At 28.1% G+C, this 21,702-nt stretch overlaps 4 protein-coding genes across 11 annotated transcripts; 2 read left to right on the top strand and 2 right to left on the bottom strand.

Moving 5' to 3' along the window:
* Window positions 1–83: 83 nt before the first annotated feature.
* On the bottom strand, window positions 84–5,969 carry LOC100647746 (ATP-dependent RNA helicase p62). 3 transcript variants are annotated; one of them, XM_012313806.3, is made up of 8 exons: window positions 5,854–5,962; window positions 5,611–5,704; window positions 5,280–5,321; window positions 4,006–4,995; window positions 3,617–3,795; window positions 3,475–3,534; window positions 1,206–1,442; window positions 84–1,116 (listed from the first exon to the last, which is right to left on the bottom strand). In XM_012313806.3, coding segments are annotated over exons 2-8 (1,602 nt in total). In that variant the 5' UTR covers window positions 5,613–5,704; window positions 5,854–5,962; the 3' UTR covers window positions 84–1,024. The 3 variants fall into 3 exon arrangements, 2 of the variants coding, with proteins under 2 accessions (XP_012169196.1, XP_012169198.1); XR_002308227.2 differs by lacking the exon at window positions 84–1,116 and adding an exon at window positions 2,213–2,629 and having other exon boundaries at window positions 1,295–1,442; window positions 5,854–5,969; XM_012313808.3 differs by lacking the exon at window positions 5,280–5,321 and having other exon boundaries at window positions 5,854–5,961.
* An 832-nt stretch (window positions 5,970–6,801) lies between these two features.
* LOC100647633 (integrin beta-PS) lies at window positions 6,802–12,531 on the top strand. The gene is made up of 10 exons (XM_003398970.4): window positions 6,802–7,012; window positions 7,955–8,120; window positions 8,231–8,537; window positions 8,623–8,851; window positions 8,955–9,039; window positions 9,109–9,756; window positions 9,837–10,148; window positions 10,229–10,429; window positions 10,510–11,013; window positions 11,091–12,531. The coding sequence occupies exons 1-10, from the start codon at window positions 7,005–7,007 to the stop codon at window positions 11,154–11,156; spliced, it is 2,526 nt and encodes an 841-aa protein (XP_003399018.1). The 5' UTR covers window positions 6,802–7,004; the 3' UTR covers window positions 11,157–12,531.
* Window positions 12,532–14,902: 2,371 nt separating this feature from the next.
* On the top strand, window positions 14,903–18,778 carry LOC100651229. 4 transcript variants are annotated; one of them, XM_048409850.1, is made up of 7 exons: window positions 14,903–15,029; window positions 15,617–15,926; window positions 16,868–16,993; window positions 17,088–17,184; window positions 17,309–17,459; window positions 17,582–17,710; window positions 17,832–18,778. In XM_048409850.1, the coding sequence occupies exons 2-7, from the start codon at window positions 15,694–15,696 to the stop codon at window positions 18,107–18,109; spliced, it is 1,014 nt and encodes a 337-aa protein (XP_048265807.1). In that variant the 5' UTR covers window positions 14,903–15,029; window positions 15,617–15,693; the 3' UTR covers window positions 18,110–18,778. The 4 variants fall into 4 exon arrangements, with proteins under 4 accessions (XP_048265807.1, XP_048265806.1, XP_048265808.1 ...); XM_048409849.1 differs by having other exon boundaries at window positions 15,023–15,151; XM_048409851.1 differs by lacking the exon at window positions 14,903–15,029 and having other exon boundaries at window positions 15,167–15,926; window positions 17,850–18,778.
* An 871-nt stretch (window positions 18,779–19,649) lies between these two features.
* On the bottom strand, window positions 19,650–21,688 carry LOC100647513 (tRNA methyltransferase 10 homolog A). Of its 3 annotated transcripts, XM_012313800.2 has the most exons (6): window positions 21,650–21,669; window positions 21,303–21,562; window positions 20,852–21,161; window positions 20,542–20,688; window positions 20,367–20,472; window positions 19,650–20,292 (listed from the first exon to the last, which is right to left on the bottom strand). In XM_012313800.2, exons 2-6 carry the CDS (start codon window positions 21,482–21,484, stop codon window positions 20,069–20,071), a joined length of 969 nt encoding a protein of 322 aa, XP_012169190.1. In that variant the 5' UTR covers window positions 21,485–21,562; window positions 21,650–21,669; the 3' UTR covers window positions 19,650–20,068. The 3 variants fall into 3 exon arrangements, with proteins under 3 accessions (XP_012169190.1, XP_012169191.1, XP_003399017.1); XM_012313801.3 differs by having other exon boundaries at window positions 19,650–20,273; window positions 21,303–21,688; XM_003398969.4 differs by having other exon boundaries at window positions 21,303–21,688.
* Window positions 21,689–21,702: the final 14 nt, after the last annotated feature.

Genomic DNA, 21,702 nt, shown 5'->3' on the forward strand with positions numbered 1-21,702 from the left:
ATTTGGCCCCCGCAGGAAACTTAGCCGAATTACGCTAGGCGACGAACGTGTTAAAGGAGAGAATGTTATATTTAAACCATATGTATTATTCTAAACATTTTATCTTCTTTTACACTGAGTTTATTTTTGTAGTTGCAAATATGATACATTAATGTGAGACATTTTTGTCTTTTGAACAGGTTAAATATACAGAATAAAAAAATTGCCGAAGTGGTTATTCAAGTGCTATAGTATTTTTGTAAGAGTTGTTGAATCAATGGAAAATGTTTTCACAATGCATAACTTTACTACAAAATCGATTTATCGAGCAATTTCTTTTGGTGAATTAATACTACGATATTGACACAGAGTATATATATGCAAGTAAACAAAGTGTAGCTTTACAGTTAATATTCAGTACGCTCTCCCACATAATTTCACAGACATCAACAAATAAATGGTTTTCACTGTACGACCAAGTATCAAATTGGCCACATTGAAGAAGTGGAATGAATACTGATTACATTTACTACGTACTTATATCTTACTGAGCTCCAACTTCTAAGACGCGAAAATAATTATAAATTACGTTTTTCCTTACTAAAAAAAATTTAACAATAATTATGGATATTAGGAACCAATTATCAACGAAGGGAGGTAAACTTTTTAGATTAAACTTAATTTTTCCAAATCGTCAATCATTTCCTATTAACTATTTCTTTTCGTACTTATTACTGCGTATTTTTCATTTTGTGTGCCTCAATGAATGAGAAAGTAGAAATGTAATGCAAAATATTATTATAATGGAAATTTGACAAAGGTACTCATTGTATGTAGTTTACTAAGTTTTACGCTATCGCTAACTACAACAATAAGATTATAAATAGAAATTTAAAAAATTAACCGAGCACGGAACTAACGTAAAGCAATAGGACCCTTAACGGAGAACTTTTACTAATCACAGAGGAACAAATTGTAATAAATTTCAGATCTCCAGCAGGTTACTTGTTCAGAAAGTTTGTGATCGGAAGTTGAATTAAACCAACTACGCGTCAAAGTAACTTAGATTATCGAATCGTTTATGTGTTTTAGGGAAAGTAGTTTCTCTTCTGCGATAATTTCCATAGCCCCAACGATCTGAAAAATTACACATAGAACATTTAAGCAAATTAAACAAAATCATTATATGATATGAATTTAGTTTCATAGTTTTCACAAATACTTACTTCGTGCAAGATCATTTCCAGTTCTGTCTGCAAGTTCCATAAGTTTTGGATTGATAACTTGTTTAGCTTCCTTAAGTACATTAATTAAACCTTTAGCCTGTCGGCTATTTTGTGGTGTAAAGAAGGCATAACTCGTGCCTGAATTATTTGATCGGCCCGTTCTACCAATTCTATGAATGTAGTCTTCAGATGAAGTTGGATAATCGAAGTTGATCACGTACTTTACATCGTCGACATCTAAAGAAGTTGTTTCATTAAAATATATACTAAAAAAAAAATATTGAGTGTGTTAAATATAATGTAAGATACGCTATATTTAATAAAAATATTAATTTTTTGGCAATATATACTCAATATGCCAACTATAATATGAAATCCATATAGATTATATTATCATGACCTTTTCTTCTTTAAAATTTTTATATTTATTTGTTAAAGTCGAAGCTGAATATCATAACAAATTAATGCGAAAAACTAATTATTTTTATCTCCATATCTTTCCATGAGAATATGCAGCTAAGCCTACACTACATCACATATCAAATACACAAATTTCAATATTAAATATTAAAACTTCATAACAGTTAATAAGTAACTTCTAAAACCTTACTTAGTAACATAAACAATAGAATATTTGTATTACCTTTCTCTATGCATATTCTGTACACAGGTATTCATAACATAGAACAAGAAATCGAAAAACTTATAAAAAGAATCAATATTGTAGATATTTAAATAAGAAATCCATCACAGTAGAAGGAGTGTATATCGGTATTCCCTATAAATTCTTTTTTTTAACAAATATAATGAAAATGATTATTTTAAGTAAGATTTACAGTAACTTCTTTTTCAAACACTGTTACAGTTTTATATTGTCTAGTATTTCACATTAAGGCGCTTTCATCCCTAACTATTAAAACATTGAAGATAAATTAAGAATTGTATCAGTTACAGTACATATAAATGTATATGAATGTAAGTTAGCTGCATAGTAATTAAATACAAACCCTGTTATCGTTGATGCACATTCCGTATGACTGCATACAGAGCGCCTCACGATGTGTGCTATTCTTAAATGCAACTTCACATCGCAACGTCGTGTCCTAAGCATCACCACCGAGTAGCGATAGTAGCAAAATCAATAGATTGTTGTCTCTCATACGGGCTGAGCATTGGCTATGAAGTGTGATGGTTGTACCAAAACGTAACCAACGGTCTTACCTCACAACCAACCAGCGCCGATAACGGCACCACCCGCGCACCACTCTACTACTTGCGTGGTACACAGGCTGAACACAGAGGCACATTAAGTACAATATTATGTGCAAAACAGAATTGCGTATGTACAATGAGTGAGCCATGTTTTCTTTATTGAACGATCGTTTTTCATCGCACACTCAATACAATTTGTGCACCATGTGCCTCTGAAACAAAGGACAACCAGACTGATTAACATAAATTACAGGATGCCCACATATATTACTAAAGCACTTCTCTTATATTCCAATCTTTATACTCTCAATTCTTTAACACAAGCACATCATTTAATTCCTCTTTTCTTTTCTTCTCCTTCCTTTTTTCTCATTTTCTCCGATACTTTTTTTTAATAAAATAGATAGCATTACACGTCAATAAAGCTAATAAAAAAATTAGGATAAACAAAAAGCTTTGTACAGTACCTGAAGTATATAACACAATTATGTGATATAAAATAAAAAAAATGCAGCACCTCTTCTTAAATAGTAAAAATAAAAACTTACGAAAATTTAACGCTTTTCATATTAATACAAATATAATAAATACATATATATATATATATATATATTTTAAAGGAATAAGTAATAAAAGTTGAAGCTACCTAATGCCATCTATTTATAGTACATTAAGCTTATGTAAAGTTTGAGAATGTACACGAAAACTATTTTTTATACTGCATTAATATTATTGTATCATTCTACAATTTCAATAATTAACTATAGAATTCTACAAAGAATGACACATTATTGAAAAGTCCTCATTTATCAATTTTTCTTATTTCTTAATTAACATGGTAAGTTATTTAATGTTAATCATTTTTATTCCGAAAACAGTGGGGCATCACCTTCATATAACCAGTCTGTGCTACATCGCCACTTTACCCTACCCTACCCCTTTTTAATTAAGTAGAAATTTTCTCAAATACAACTGATCTAAACTTCAATAAATTCTTCAAATTCTACTATGTTTTAACAAAAATAAAAAATGTTAAACAAGTAACTCTATTACTTACCCAATCCACGAGCAGCAACATCTGTTGCTACAAGAATTGAATCCTTATTTCTTCTAAATTCTAAAATTGAATATAGCATAATGTATGAATTATATGAATAATGTAATGAAAATGTTATCAGAATATATATATATCAACAAACCTGTAAGAACAAAATCTCTTTCTAATTGCGACTTGTCGCCATGTATACATACTGCTGGCCACCCACATCGACGAATAGTTTTAGTAATACTCTCCACCTTTTTCTTTGTTTCTACAAAAATTATTGTCTTCCCACCTTCTGGACTAACATTACTAATCTCTTGAAGAAGATCTTGCAATCTAAAGTAGAAGAATAAAATATTAAATTGTAAGCAATATTTAAAAAGTAAAATATTAACATATTGAATAAAAAAGTCAGTTCTTCTTAGAGATAAAATATGAAAAATCACGAACTATCATATATTACTTTCATCACAAACGATAAAATAAAAAATTTTCATTTTGACATAATTTATACTATTAGTAAATCGAAATATTTAAAATACATACTTTGCTTGTTTTTCATGTTCTTCACAGACATCAACAATCTGAAGAATATTGTGATTAGCTGATAATGTTAATGATCCAATGTTCAATTGTGTATAGTCTACAAGGTATTCCTCTGCAAGATTTCTAACTTCTTTCGGCCAAGTTGCAGACCACATCAATACCTGTCTATCTGGCCTAATTTGTTCAATAATTTTTCGAATTTGAGGTTCAAAACCCATGTCTAGCATTCTATCTGCTTCATCTAATACCAAGTACGTACACCTACGTAAATTAGTTATACCTCGTTCCAAAAAGTCAATTAGTCGTCCTGGTGTGGCAATGCAAATCTCAACTCCGTGTTCTAAATCGCGAGCTTGGTTTCCTTTTGGCGCACCACCAAAAATACAAGTGCTTCTTACATAGCCAAAATTATAAGTAACTTTCTGAATTTGCTGTGCCAATTCTCTTGTTGGTGCTAGAACTAGAGCAATTGGCCCATCACCACGATTTAATGGTTGTTGACTGCTAATATGTACAATTGCAGGTAGGATGTATCCTAAAGTTTTCCCAGATCCAGTTTGTGCTATTCCAACCATATTTTGTCCAGACATTGCAATTGGCCATCCTTGAGCTTGAATAGCAGTTGGTTCACTAAATCCTTGCTTTCTAATACATTGCATTACATGATCAGGAAAATTTCCTTCTTCAAAATGTTGTATAGGATTAGGAATTTTTTCTCCCTTAAGAGTAATCTGATTCTCTTGTCTAAATGTATCTATTTCTTGTGGATGACGTGATTGAACATTAGGATGTGGTATATAAAAATCTTTTTTAAAAGGCTTTAAATTTTCAAAACTCCAGTTTGGTTTTTTTAAGCCTCCAATGGTGCCATGCATATTATTTTTGTTGCGATTTTCAAATCGTCCATTTCTGTTATTAGCATTATTTCCATATACAGATCCCCTTTCTTTTGTTCTATAGTTTCCACCATGATAACTAGCTCCATATGTCCTGCAAAAAATTTAGGCACGTATTATAATTAAAGCATTTTATCATGTATTTTATATAGATGTAGAGAACAAAGAGAATCAGCTCCAGATAAAGAAATATGTGGATTCCGAAGGCATGTCCTCAAATTACTATTCCTCCCACAAGCATTCATGCTCCATTGATATATACAAAATGGAGGCATGCCAAAATGAGAGGTATAATTAAAATAGTTAATTTTCATTAGAAATAAATTTTGTATTTAATCCTACACTTTTCCATTAATATACACATTTGTATATACAAACCTAATTCTCAGGGATCCAATAGCTCCCATTACATGTCGTAACCTTTAATAAACAATGATGATTTTTATGCATATGCAATTATAAATTAATCAATAGTATTTCTGATAAGGTACTTTTGCAGATAAATGTAAAAACATTTAAAAAATTCCGTTACGTAACATTACATGTCGATGAATTTTCGGGACGACATTATAGCGAAATGCAACGACGCATTGCGGATATCATATAATGGCCGAGTATGAATGATTTTGGAGAGATATACAGAACATTGAAATATAAATATAAATATAAATAAATTACAATTATAATTAAAAATAATATTGTTACTCACATATTTGATGCAGTAATGGGAACTTCCAGTTCCTAATTAAATTACAGTTAAAGATAATAACTTGTGTTCAATCGATTGATCAAGGTAACGAATCCTAAAATAATTAATTTTTATTATTGTCGGTTTACATTTCAAACATGCAAAAATATTACAAGAGTAAATGAATTATCTATTACGATGCAACATTTACAAGTTTAAAAAAAAAGAAGTGAATTATGAACAACGATCAAACGTCCTACTTACACCACATCCAGGAACAGAAAGAACAATTTAATATGTACCCGGATGTGACATACGTCAGAGACAAACGTATTCGAAAGTGGGGATGCGCAAAAGCTCCGAAAACACCTCTTTTCGTCCTCTGCGCATGTAATACAGAGTCGATTTTGATTGACTTGAAGGCAACAGACAACGTTGTTCAACTCAGTATATTATTTGCTGCACTTACGTAATTTTCTAAATTGCAACTATATATACGTATATGTTTTTAATATTAATGTATTTAATATTATAATATCAAAAAATTTACTCTCGATTACATAATATCATGTAATAATTCCAGTTTTTCGTTAAAATTATTCTATATAAGATGCTATACTTTGTTCAACAACGAGTCAGGAAAGATAACCACAATTGGTCACGTGATGTCCAACTATTGGTTGACAGTTGCTAGTAAATTATGATCTTTAAGAACAACCTGTTTTATTACAGAAAATATTTGGAACTGTGGTTCTAAATCATACATTAATCTGCTTATGGGATCAATATTCACAAAAGTTTCTATTCTATAATATTTCAAAATTATTAATTCATCTTTGTTTCTCCAAAATTTTAATCGTCTGGTTTTATTTAGTTCCTGAACTCAACTCGTTTAGCAGAATGTACATATATGATGCTAGTTTGGTAATATTATTTAACGTTGCTAGCTTTTTTTATGTTATTAGTAAAATTACATTTTTATTTCACTTAATATAATAATATTATTTACAGGATTAATATATAGCAATAAGAATGTATAACATTATATTTACATCAAGATCTAAATAAGATTTCAAATATTCCGCTTTGTGTGTATCGTACACAAAAGGAAAGATAGTTCTAAGATTGAACACATGTAGCGCTAGTATTCTATTTGTTCACTTTATTCGAAAGAGATGTATTCTCTAGGTATAATTAAATACTTTGTGCAATACGTACAATCAGAATCAGGATCAGTCAGACAATCAGAAAACGTGTAGTGTGGTGTAACTGGTGTGAGTCTATCACGATCTGGTATAGGCAGTTGGTTGTGGAGTGCGTGCATTTGATGGGTTACCTTTTATGGCGATTCAAGTAAAAGAAAACATTGGTCAACCTTGTGATGTTCTAATAACAAATTGAAAGACATATTTCTGATGGAAAAGTAAGCCCTCAGAATTTCTTATCCAGTTTTTTTCGTTTTTATATTTGTGGTTTCGTTTAGGAAGAGATATCATTTTGTAAATATAAAGATGACGGCATCGTCGTGAATGAATAAGCCGTCTGTTTTAGGCCGTGAATAATGGTATTTTAAAGATATCGAAAACTTTTAAAATATAAGTAAAAAGAATTCTTCGAAATTTTATAAGTGGACATTTTTAATATTTGGATTATGTACAAAATGTTACTGAAGTTAAGAATTAAAGCATGGGAGAACTTTTATAATCAAATCTCAATTTTCTATTAAATAATTAATTATATTTTGTAAATACTTTATTTTTTCTTTAAATTTGCTTTCCTACAGTTATATATATCTAACATAATTTATATGCATTTCATAAGGAAACATTTATAAAGAAACTGTATAAAACAAATTTTTTAATGTTTTGATATCAAAATTAATTATTTTAATTATTATTTGGTTCAAATTTATAGCCATAACGTTAAAATAAAATAAGGTAACATGAGTTATTTATGGGTAACTTGCCAAATAAATTTTATGCTGTATTTATAAATGAAGCACAGTTTGTCCCACTTTTAAATAAGTAACTAATACTATTAAAGGTTTTTAATATATTTTTATCCATAGAAAATGAATCCATATTTTATACTTATTCTTAGAGAATAGAAATGGGAACTAAAAATGTATATTTTAAGAATATGATGAGTCAACAATTACAAGAATATTACCTCATACCTACCTTATTCTTGGTGGAAATGATTGTACAAAGTCATAATTTCATTAAAATTTAATACAAGAGTAATAGAATTGTTATTTTATTTCAGAAATGTATCTTATCTATGATTTATAAACTACATTAAAAAGTATATTTATATGTAATTTATTAACTGTATTAATCTAAAAAGATTTGTATTTTATATGCAGAATGTTTGGCAGCTTCAGATGGATAATAGCAATAGCAATTGTTATATCATTAGTAAAGGCAAATTATTCACCTCCAGAGAGATTGACTGGAATGAATCCTTGTATAAGCAAACAAACATGTCATGAATGCATACAAACACCACATTGTGCCTGGTGTGCAGCACCAGTGAGTTTTTATGTTAAAATATAATTACATGTATATTAATAATATAATAATAATAATATTCATATATAATATATTTTATGTAAATAATTAAAATATATTAATCTTTTCAGAAATTTTCAGAAAAGCGGTGTTTTCTACCAAACATTAATACTAAAATATTTGCAACATGTCCTGGCGAATATACATGGAATCCAGACAATGTTTTTAGTATGATAAGACATAGAAATTTAACAAAAGGTGGTTATGCATATGGTGGTGCCAACAGTTATGAATATTCATATATGAATTCTAGCACACATGGCTCTAGTTCACAATCCACTAGTAGTGGTAGTAGCAGCAGCAGCAGTAGCAGTGGTAGCAGAAGACAGGAAGCTATACAAATTTGGCCACAAGAAGTTAATTTGAAACTTCGAATAAGTAAGTTACTGTAGTTATTATATATTAAATTATTTTGGCAGAAAACAATATTTACAATATCAGAGATACGATATAAATCTTTTAGATGAGGCACATAGAATGATTTTTGCTTATTCACAAGCTGAAGATTATCCTGTTGATTTGTACTATCTTATGGATTTGAGTAAATCTATGGAAGATGACAAGAAAAAATTATCAGATTTAGGTCAACTCTTAGTAGAAAGTATGAGTAAAATTACAAGTAACTTTCGATTAGGTTTTGGCAGTTTTGTTGATAAAGTTGTAATGCCTTATGTTAGTACAATGCCTAAGTCGTAAGTTTCCCATAAAAAATTATAATCTTTCTGCATGCGTAATTTGAAATTACTATTTTACATTTCATTTAATGATAAATTTATAGTCAGTTTTGTATTTTAGATTAATAGAACCATGTGATGGATGTGCAGCACCATATGGCTACAAAAATATTATGACATTGTCTCAAGATACGAGTCATTTTGCAGTAAGTATATAATAATATAATTTTGCAATGAATATTCCATAAAAATTATTAACTTCTTTATCTGTGTAGAGTTTAGTGCGAAATGCTTCAGTATCTGGAAACTTAGATGCACCAGAAGGAGGATTTGATGCAATAATGCAAGCTATAGTTTGTAGACAGCAGATTGGCTGGCGTGAAAAGGCTCGTAGACTTTTAGTATTTTCTACAGATGCTGGTTTTCATTATGCAGGAGATGGTAAATTGGGTGGAATTGTCAAACCAAATGATGGTGAATGTCACTTAGATAGTACAGGACTTTACACGCACTCGTCATTACAAGACTATCCAAGTATTTCTCAAATTAATTTAAAAGTTAAGCAAAATGCTATTAATGTTATATGGGCTGTTACGGAAGAACAAATAAACGTATATAAAAGACTGACTAAACATGTAGAAGGATCTTTTGCTGGTAAATTATCAGATGACTCGAGTAACGTTGTAGAATTAATTCGTGAACAGTATGATGCAATTTCAAGTTCAGTTGAAATGAAAGATACAGCTAGCAGTGCTGTGAAGGTAAAATACTTTTCAAAGTGTTTGGGTACGGGTCCGCTTATTGAAACTTCAAAATGTGATGGATTAAAAGTTGGAACAAAAGTGGAATTTACTGCAGAAATTGAAGTCACGAGTTGCCCAGAAAATAGGTCTGAATGGAAACAAAAATTCGATATTTATCCAGTAAGAATAAAAGCATTCGCACTTGTCTACATAATTTAATATTTAAAGCTAAAGAAACAAATTTTCTTATCTTTTTTTAGGTTGGAATTAATGAAACGCTTACTGTAAATTTGGAAATGTTATGTGACTGTGAATGCGAACGTGAAGGTGCTATGTATGAACCAAAATCACCAGAATGTAATGGTGTAGGAACTTTAAAATGTGGCATTTGTGAATGTTATGATGGATTTTTTGGAAAACGCTGTGAATGCAGTCCTCATCAAGAAATGACAGGATTAGATAAACATTTCCAATCTTGTAGGCCTGATAATACTTCTCTTGTAGATTGTTCAGGAAGAGGAACTTGTGCTTGTGGTCAATGTGAATGTGAAGAAAGAGAAAATCCTGAAGAAGTAAATATAGATATATGATTTTAATATAAAAATTTGCATCTTTTTTGATTGAGTATATGATGTTGTTTTATTTTTTACAGATAATATCAGGTCATTTTTGCGAATGTGACAATTTCTCATGTGATAGAGATCAAGGTCATTTGTGCTCAAATCATGGAACATGCGAGTGTGGTCAATGTGTCTGTAATGCAGGATGGACTGGTCCATCTTGCAATTGTAGATCTTCAAATGAGACTTGTATTGCACCAGGAACTACCAATGGAGTGTTATGTTCAGGTCATGTAAGTTTTTTATTGCTTTGAGAAGAAAAAGTTTTATCCTGTTTTACAAGTTTAACTTTGATTAATCTTTTATCATTTAGGGAGATTGTGTTTGTGGTGAATGTATTTGTCATGAAGAAGGAAATACTAGATATTCTGGTAAACACTGTAATAAGTGTCCAACCTGTCCAAGCCGTTGTGAAGAATTAAAAAATTGTGTATTATGTCAAATGTATGGTACTGGTAATTTCACTGATAAAGAGGAATGTGCAAAAAATTGCAAAGAATTCGTCCCTGAACCAGTTGATACAGTTATACCAGATGTGGATAAGGATGAAGTTCCATGCTTCGGTATAGATGAAGACGACTGCAAATATAATTTTGTTTATTATTACAATGAAACGAATTGCCTAAAAGTCAGAGCTCAGAAGGAAAGGGAATGTCCACCCCAAGTTTATATGCTCGGTATAGTATTAGGTGTAATTGCAGCTATTGTTTTAATCGGTCTTGCATTATTACTTTTGTGGAAACTATTAACAACTATACACGACAGAAGAGAATTTGCAAGATTTGAAAAGGAAAGAATGATGGCTAAATGGGACACGGTAAAAATATTAATTTATCTTTAATTTTGTATATTTTGTATGCTGCAAAACCTTTCATTTCAATTATCTTTAAACAGGGTGAAAATCCAATTTATAAACAAGCAACTTCAACATTTAAAAATCCAACATATGCTGGAAAATGAAAATCATGAAAATAATCCCTATTTAATGGAAGAAATTATTTCATTGAAGAAAATTGTGTTTTTATACATAAATATAAATTTTTGATTGATTAATATTTAAATGATAAACAAATTTTATTATGCAGCGAATGAAGCTTTAGCACTAATTAGAATAACTATTAACATTATAATTGATAAGTATTTAATGGAATCTAATGTAATATGAAGCTATCAAATTATTCATTAAGTATGATATTATAATACTGCCATATAACGTAGACTGCTATGTATGAATGCGTGCGTATGTATGTAAGTGTAAATTATGTACACAATGTATACAATGAAAAATTATAACGTAGAAATCGGTATCTGCATGAAAATACGAAACGGTTTAAAGATTTAAAATGTTAATCTTATTGTAACACTTATATAGAAGTGCCTTTTTGTCTTTTATGACAAAAATATATTTATATAATTTCTAATTGTCGACTTTAATATAAAATTTATGAGATGTAACTCTTTCAGAAGACTTCATTCACTCTTATCAAATTAAAGCAGAGTGTGATGAATTTTTCTTTTAAATATATTTATTGACATTTTTCATACACCCACAATATTTCAAATAGAAAATATAAATAAGGTACATTTTAATATGTGATATTGTAAGACCTAAAATGTTTTTATTGACAAAATGTTCAGTTGTTTTCCACCTAAGTCTTCCTGAGTTTCATATATGTTTTATTATTTATAAAAAAAAAAACTAAAAATATATGTAGAAAATTGTATAAATGTAAAGAATAGCAAAATGCATAGTAATAAGTATAAATCATTTTGCAATTTATAACAAATGCGAGCCTCGAGATTTTTCATTCTAAACGTTTATGAATTTTTATCTTTTATTATGTCTATAGATAGAAATGCAGTTGACAAATTTTAAATGTACCGAAAAACTAATGCTTTTATAATACATTGTATTAATAACTTTTACACTACTTTATTGTTATTTATATGTTCGCGTTCGGAACAAAGAAATAAACTTAATATAACAATAACTAAATTTTCCAAATAAATTTCAGATGTATGCAAATAGTATTATTACGAAATAATTATCTCGTGATAAAAATGATTTATTTGATAAATCATGCACTTGAAATGAAAGTTTTACTGTCATTGATAATGGTAAAAAGATCAACTTATCTTACATTTTCATTGTAAGATAAATAAATATAGTAGAACCTAGTTTATGTAAACAAGTTAATGCCGAGCATCTTTTATCTGAACTAGGATCAATCGTAATTTTGTAATACGTATAAACACTCTTATAATGAGTATGTATATTAATACATGCAATTACTTGTTTTTATTCGAAATAAATTCTGCGTCAAAGAAGGAAAAATTGAAATCGTAACACTTAAATCCTAATATTTGAATTAATAAGAAGAGTTCGAAAAGATAGCTATCTACTGAATTTCTATTATCGTAATTTGCCGGTTATCCGAACTGTCTTGTCCTTATCCTCCAACCTGTTCGAATAATCGAGGCTCAACTGTACAATATTGTCTTTTTATGTGTTGATAATATAGTTTACAGCCTGGTTTTCGCAAATAAGCTACGTGTACGTATATGATCTGCTCCAACATTAGGGTAATGTATTGTTCCTAAGAAGAAAGTGCTTTAGAAAGTGAAATAAAATTTAATTATATATAGTAATAATAATGATATTACAAATACAAGTTTTGTTTATAAATAATTGCGTATATAATATACAAAGTTTTCATTAAATTCTGTTTTAATCTTTTTATTTCTTTCACATTACTAAATTTGCAAAAATTAAAAAGCAGTTACATTTTTAATCAAAATATGATACTCGTGCACACTAACAATTTGTTAGAAATTTACTTATAATATACAGATAGCAATTTGCGCGTAAAGTTGGCGTCGCGACAAGAACGTAGTACAATATTATGTTGTAGTTGCAATTTTATGATAAACTACATGAATTTATAGGATACGTTATATTTTTATAATTAATTTTTATACTTTATATAATTGTATTCAAATATGTACAGATTATCGTTGCTAAAATATCTGTAATGTAATACCTGATAATACATAATCAGATTATCTTGTGTGATTATGTAAATATATAAAAATAATACAAAGATAAGTGCAGAATAGAAGTCACGACGGAAATAAAATGTATCTTTAATTACGTAATTTGTAATTATTATTTACTATAAATTACAATTACTTATTTTAGAATAGGGAAATTATATTCTATATTATTTGAATTATTTATAATATAATTAACATTGTATATTGGAGTAATTATTATATTAGTTCAATTCATCGTATACAAATTTTAGCGCATGACTAAAAGAATGTACTCTTTGTTTCATTTAATTATCATCTTTCATTAATTTTTGATAGTAATAATATAATAGACTTTCTAATACCAACGAACTATATAATGAAAATTATCCATGATTTTGTAACAGAATCGAATAGTTGTTGAATGAAAAAAAAGAGAATTATGTGTAGAATGTCCTTAACCTGTTATTATCAGAATTTTAAATATATTTAACTACAATAACGGAAAATTTTAGGGAAGTTTCTAGTGACTAGTTTTGAAAAAATTTATTAAAGAACGGAGAATTTAGGAAATTACTTAATAATTACAAATTATTCGTTACTATCACAAGTAAATCACGTATAAACAATTATCTATATACTTTTACTTACCCCCATTTACGAAAAATCGTTAATAAAATCTAGTTATATGATAATGACATTGAACAACTGGATTAAACATTTTGTTTAACAAAATCTAATTTATATGTCATCAAATTTCAGAAGATAGGGTACCAGATCATTTATTACGTTACTATGATATAGTAAAAGTAAAAACATGAAAGAGTCTGACCTAAGATAATTTAAAGTGGAATGAAATTATTAGGAAATGATAGTAGAGCAAAGATTTTATTAATCAGACGGAATTCTAGTATATAAAGTAAAACATTTTCATTTAACTAACGAGTCTATTAAATAATTTATTTTTTACTTGTAAATTCATTGAATAATTTTACAAAAAAAGAAAAAGGGATAAATCTCCATTTTAAAAGAATATTTAAAATAAATAAATAAATAAAATTTAAAAGAATATTACATATATATACATATAGAATAATACATACATATATATACAAATATATCGTTTAAATATTAAACGTAATTTTACATTGTAAATATATTAAGCGATAAAATTGCTAGATAAGTATAACGTGAATTTCATAAAATTATTTATTTATCTATAAAAACATTTTGTTAAATTTTGTAAGAAGATTCTGTAAGTGGCATTTTTTATATAAAATATAATGAATATATAATTATTAATAATATTATAAAATATAAATTTATGTAGAACAATAATGACATTAAATTTACATTAAAAAATATGTGTTTATAGAAATTTTGTATGATTTTTATAAAAATGATAAGATAAAAACAAAAAAAAAAAGTATTCTAACTATTGAATATAGTAGATATAAATTACAATTGAATGAATTTTGTAATTAGCATATAAAATAGTATATATATATATACAAGTTTCATGATTAAATTACTTTTTAAGCTTCCGGTGTAATTTTTTCTACTCTTCCTAATTATAAAATGTATCATTTTTTATTTCACAAATTACAATATTAATTATTCTAGCATAAATTAAGAATCAAATTTTTAATATTATATGAAATACAGTGTTATATCAAATATTAGCGAAATGACTAAAATTTTGGATTTGCGCAGTTTCATTGCACATTTCCTGCTGTTTGTATGCGGTGCAACCACGTCTCGTGTCTCAACAGTCACGTGTTGAAGCTAGTAGGTGAAGGCAGGGTAAGTAAAATAACGCTTGAGGGCGTACGTACGTCGTATCAGTAGCATGTTACGTTAACTAGCCACGAACTATTGCTTCTAGAGAGATACGAAAAAAGACAAAACGCGTGGTTAAGAAGAAGGTACATATTCATAAAATTAAAAAGAACGATTGTAAAGTACCGCAAGGGTATACATTCAGTTCTTATATATATTTCGTCTCTTTTTCATTTGTGTTTCTTTCCCTTATTTTGTTCTTTCTCTCTTTCTTTTCCCCTCTTTCTCTCTCTCTCTCTCTCTCTCTCTCTAACTCTCTCTTTCTCTCCTCCCTTTCTCTCTCTCTTTCTGACTCATTCACGTTGCACTCGTTTGTACTGTATCAGCCGTGGTCATAGTCATAGTCTTAATCCATCCTTTCGTTTATATTCATTTCTATCTTTCTCGCTTTCCGTTCTTTCTTCTCTGTCTTGTCAGGTCATCTCCTTTCTCAGTCTTTCTTTCTTTCTCACTCTGTTCTTCGATGCAAAGCAGAAGAAACCCCCGCGGTTGCTCGTTCGTTCTCAAAAGTCTTACTCTCGTTGTCACGCGCTAAAAATACTCCCGCACAGTCTTCCGAGGGTGTACCATGCCAAAGGTGTACGGAAATTAGGACGACAAAAGCAGTCAACGTCGACCTGGAACTGTCATGGAACGGCTTTCGAGAGTGGCATGTTATTTTCGATGGATGAGGAACGCAATACCTCATGATGCAAGTGAAGCGGAGGACGAACATAAAACTGTCGAGAATGAACGGTATCGGAATGTCGGGTGCAATTTCGAAGGCTCTAGGCGGCTTTGTGGCATTTTGGAGAGTATCCTTCTTTGGGAGAACTCTATGAACAGTATATCCGTCCTCATCATATTCAATATACTGTTTTGGTAAGTCCGTATAGCATTGTATCATCATATGCGTCACTACTAAGATATGCTGTTATGCGTGATTTCGCGAAATTTGATTACTACTGTACCGATACACGCTTTTTCATTGTAGAGTTAAATTTTCATGTCAGTTAGATTACAAAATAAAGAACCTTGTAACATTTAACACAATGCCGAAGAATCAGTATATATAACGCGTGTTTTTTCTCGTTATACGTTAAGCTCTGTAATGTTTTTCTTTTTCTAGTCAACAAGCTTACTATAGTGACACTTAATAAAAATTCAGGCATTCAGCTGTTTCTAAACGTTTTCGATGTAATTCATCTTCAATGTAATTTGTCTTCTAGGTCAAGGTTTGTAAAAGTGTGCGCGTTTCGGCATTTGATTTGTCAGTAGTAAATAATAGTGTCACTGTTTAAGTATTTTGATACTTTATATCATTTTTTGTACGTGTTTCTTCGTAATAAGTGTACAAATAACGTCAACTATATGATGTTTTTTTATATATATTACAAAAACAAGTTGAGATAAGCGGTCATTGATGGGTTTCAGTAGTTCCGAGTAGTACATTCTAAAATCTCTTTCTTCACGATTATATTTCTTCGTGACATTCATATTTGCTTTGTCGAATGAATTGCATGTTTTCTGCGTATTTTCCCACCGGATATACAGCACTATTCTAGATGGCAGTAGGTGTTGACAATTAAAAAAGTAACGTATGATTGAAAATCGACCAGTCTATATTACATATAAATTCAATATTTATTTCGTTATTATGATTGATTATATATTTAATTATTTATACACTTTATAATGAAACTGCGAATAGAAAAAATTAGAAATAATTTCATAATTATATATTTTTGAAAATCACAAAATATTTAATCATATATCTATACCAAAAAGTTTTAAAAAGTATTAAATTTTTATATATTTTTCAGGGGCATTATTGTATTAGAAATTCGTGGTCTTGCTGCAGCTAGCAGTGCTGCACTGATCATTATACTCTGTTATAGTACCTTGGAAGCTCAAGTTCAGAAGGAAAATAAAGCATTGGACACAGCTGCGTATGTGTTAAAGTTTCCAAAACATTATGCTTATATACTTATAATTATCTTATATATACAATTAATTCAATTAAAATGTATAATGTATTTATAGTTCCTATGCAAAAGCAGAGCAAATTGAAAAAATAGGAAAAATAATAAAATCTGCAATTCATTGGTTGAAACAGTTAAGGAAAGAGCAACCAGGAGTGGTAATGATTTATTTATAAATATATTTTATAATATAGAAATAGTAAAATATATTTAACGAATATATATTTATTTTAACTATACTATAACTATGAAATTAACTCTAAATATTAAAAATGGTTTCAGTTTTGTACTGCAGTATGCTTTCTTTCTTTGGGCCTATGGATTATTGGTCGTACTATAAATTGTATACTTCTTACATATACAATATGCATGAGCATTTTACTTGGACCTCCGTTGCTGTTGAAGTTACCTAGCAAAATGGTAGTACAAAAAGGTAATTAATATAATGTGAAATATAAAAAATTTTATTTTTATTAATAGCAAAAACTAATAATGAGTATAATGTTAATTCTGTACATGATAATTCTAAATGTTATTATTTTCATTTTATTATAGAGTGGGATAGTGAAATAGAAGAATTTTTACCAGCAGTAACTGAAGACAATCTTCAAGTTCTTACAAGAGCTGGAGAATCAGGGGATCAATCTCCAACACCGACAAGTGTATTGTCTGATGCTCAAAATGGTATAACCAATTATTCAATACTAGTATTGTTAAATATTATTTATTTAAAGAGCTATTTCATACCTATTTAATAAATACCTGTTTTTATCAAATCTTATTAAAAAGAATTTTTTGATTATAGAGTTTCTTATTGATGAAGATCTTCTAGGTCTTAAGATGCCATCACATGAAGATGGAAGTACTGATGGTGTAGAAGTTTCTGAATTAGACCTTAGTGCTGAAGAAACTGATGTGGATGGTATTAAATTTCAAAGTGGCCATTTTGAGAAAGGATCATCTTCTGAAGAAGAAGCAGAACTTGAACCAATATCAAGTAAACTAGTTATTCATAGTGATGAAAGTGGTAGCGAATTTGAAATAATTGATGGTCAAGATATTGATGATTTAGACGTTGCATGAAAATAACTGATATATGAACTGTGAAGTTATTATGCAGAATAGGATTAAGTCGAGAGGTGACTTTGTTTGGATAAGAATTAAGTAAAATAATTATTTTATTATAATTTTAGCTATTTGCTTATTTACAAATATTTGTGCAAATCTAACATAACACAGTTTTGGATAAGCTAAAAGGATATTATTTTTATTACTACAGAAATGATACAAATTACTTCTTTAAATTTATAAAAACTTTAAAAAATTTATCAGTAAAATTTAGATATTCTTCTTATGTTGTGCAAATAATAGCTTCTCAGTAGTTGCATTGATGTATACTTATACTAAAGTATATTCGTGAAATTGTACATATTATGTGCAACAGAGAGAATTATCTTAATTTTTATTTTTGAAGATATACGATTTTTTATGTATATATATATATAAAAGATCAATTATCAAAAAACTTTGAGGGAAAGAGATAGAGATGAGCAAATAAAGATTGTCAATTTCAATGTCGCTTTGACCTTCATGGCCAAAAATGGTTTTGTACATATGTATCACACACAGAAAATAGTTACCTGCGAATTATAATTAAGAAATTAGAAACTACAATGTCCATTGTGCAGCAGGTAGAAAATAGATAAATATTATCATAGTAAATATTTACTCCGTTTTTGATATTACAAAAATGACATGTAAAAATGATTTTATCTATCAGGAATCAATTTTTTCTACTGCATAAATATTAAAATATTGTTTTGTTTCAAATCAATTACATAATTTAATTTTTGCAAAACAGCTTTAAGTATTAAATAGAATGTAAATAATATGTATGCATCAATAATATATTTTATTGATTACAAACATTAAAACTCTATTTAAAACTTAAAGAATTGGTCATAAATTTATTAAAAAAAATTTTTTAAATAATTTTTTAACAAACAAAGAAAATTTCTGTATAATAAAGTCTAAATTAAATTACAAAATAGTATATATTCTCTATCTTCAAATTAGTTACACATATTTTGGTATAAGATTGCTATTAAAAATGATACCACTTATACAGACAATTTTATTGGTAAAATTGATAGATGAAGAATTAATATCAAATTTTAAAATTTATTGTTAATTTTGCCCAAATTTTGCAAAAAGCATTTAACTGTATTTCATAAGTAATATTTTATTCATAAAGTATAAGAATGAACTTTAATGTGTACAAACAGTGAACATTAGAAATTATTAAATGATAAATCATTATTAAAAAGTTTCATGTTTTGAGGAATATATGATTTAAAAAAAAAAACAATTTCTAAACATTGAAAGTTATTTTCCAGTCATAATAACTCTATTATGTCATACAAAGTATAAAATTATAATATTTGAAGTAATAATACAATAATAAAGCTAAAATACTATAAAATTTAATTTTATATAAATCTAATTTATTCTTATAACTCCAGGTCAATAACAAATAATTAGTGTAAATGACATATGTATGTGTAAATTTTACATAAATATAGAATATTTTTGAAATTTTCTTGCAAAATTTGAGAAAAATTAATTCATATTTTTTAAAGTGTAACAATTTTTGTTTTACCTCCACATCTTAATTTTGCATTAGAGAATCATATTTAAAGTGAATCTGTTAAATTACCTTAAACAAAAGCAGATATCTTTAATTTATTTAGATCATGTGCATTAATGCTTTGTAATTTGTGTTACTCTATTTCTAGATTGTATCCCACATCTACACTTAATGTACTTAATGTTTAATTTCTTAGAAACAAAATTTGTCTCTTTTTATTAATACATTTGAATTTATGTATTTTTTATTTATAATAATTTACATATGTGTACATCGTGTATATATATGTATCTTTTATAAAATATACTACGATAATAAAATAATTGATAAAAAAATAAAACAGAGTACATATACTACAATATTACATTTACTTTTTTATTTACAACATATTTTTGTTATGTACACACATTATTCATGTTTTCAAATTCATTAATTTTAACATTTGATTCTATTTCATTATTTTGCTGAAAAATGTCTTCCTTGTCATTATAAATATGTAATGTATCTTTATTGTTTTCTAATGGTACAATTAATTGTGCATTTTTTCTTTCTGGCAAAACTTGTAGAAATGCTTCCTGCCATGTTTTTCCTTCACTGACTCTAAGTAAAATTTCAAACACTAAAAAGGTTTGTGTATATATATACATAAAGTTTATATGCTAATTAATAAATTTAACTGTATATTAGACATACCATGATCAACAGTCAAAACTTTCCTTGCTTTCATACTTAAGAATTTATCTAGAGGTAATCTGCCATGTGTTATACCAGCTTGTATAGCTAATTTATGACAGAGACCCTAAAACATAAATATTGTATAAGAAATTCATATGAACTCATCTTATTTTTTTTATAAACCTTCGCTTACCTTATGACTATTATGATCAACAAGACCACCTATAACGTACACATAATCACATTCTAACTGAGTAATAATATTTTCTGATTCACTAGTAAGATATATAATTTTTTCCTTTGGATAAACATCCAAATAAGGTTCTGCATGAAATTTTACCTATACATTATTATATATTATATACAGATTGTTAACTTTAAATCAAACATTTAAATTATTTCCATATTAGATTAGATTCCATAAAAGTTAAGATATAAATTATCTTAATCATACTTAACAATTTTTATCTTTCTAAATTTATTATAATATTAAAATAACATACATCCCAATGTTCGTATCCATTGTGCTTTTGCATATCAGCTTTTGACTTCCCATTAAAACTAGTAAGAGAAAATTGCATTGGTGCAATAGCTCGTCTATTCAAAGTATAACACCTTAGTATTTGTTTAGTTAACTTTGCAATATCCTTATCAATCATTAAATCATCGAAAGACAAATCGACTGTTATCCCAATTTTACAACTGCTATCTGCCATTGTACTTTTCTTTAAAGCTTTCCTGGATGGTCCAAGATCTATATTATTTGCACGAGCGAATGCTCGTTTCTGTCTTGTTTTTTCTCGCTCACGTAATCTATGAAATTAAAATAACTTTTACCTAATAACATTATTGTCAAATGTAATTTGATAAATTTTGTATCCCCTTATATAGCGAAATTATCGAATACATTGTAAAATCACATAATTCTTTAATTTATTAAAGAGAAATAAAAACCTTCGTTCAACCTTTCGTGTCAACCATTTTTCCCTTTTTTTTACTTTCTTCAGCTGATGTTTACTCAAATTTGGATGTAATTCTGATAACTTTTTATCTGTATTGAAACATGTTTTCTGTTCACAAATTTTTGCATATTGTGTATCATTTCCAATGTTATTTGTATCCTTCTCATTCTCCATATTTTCACAAAAAATATGGAGATGAAACTCGCGTTCTGTTTTTGCGAAAGGATCCACTAAGAGTTATAGTATAGTTGCCTAAAAAAAATCTCGTTTCATTCAGGCGCAAACTGCACTTAAAACACACTTGAGAAATTACAATAAATCTAAACTAATACTATATACTTCATAACAAAATCGTTCAACGTCATCAATTATTTTTGTTTATTTACATCTAA

This window comes from Bombus terrestris, chromosome 11 (assembly GCF_910591885.1).
Source record: "Bombus terrestris chromosome 11, iyBomTerr1.2, whole genome shotgun sequence".
Lineage (NCBI taxonomy): Eukaryota > Metazoa > Arthropoda > Insecta > Hymenoptera > Apidae > Bombus > Bombus terrestris.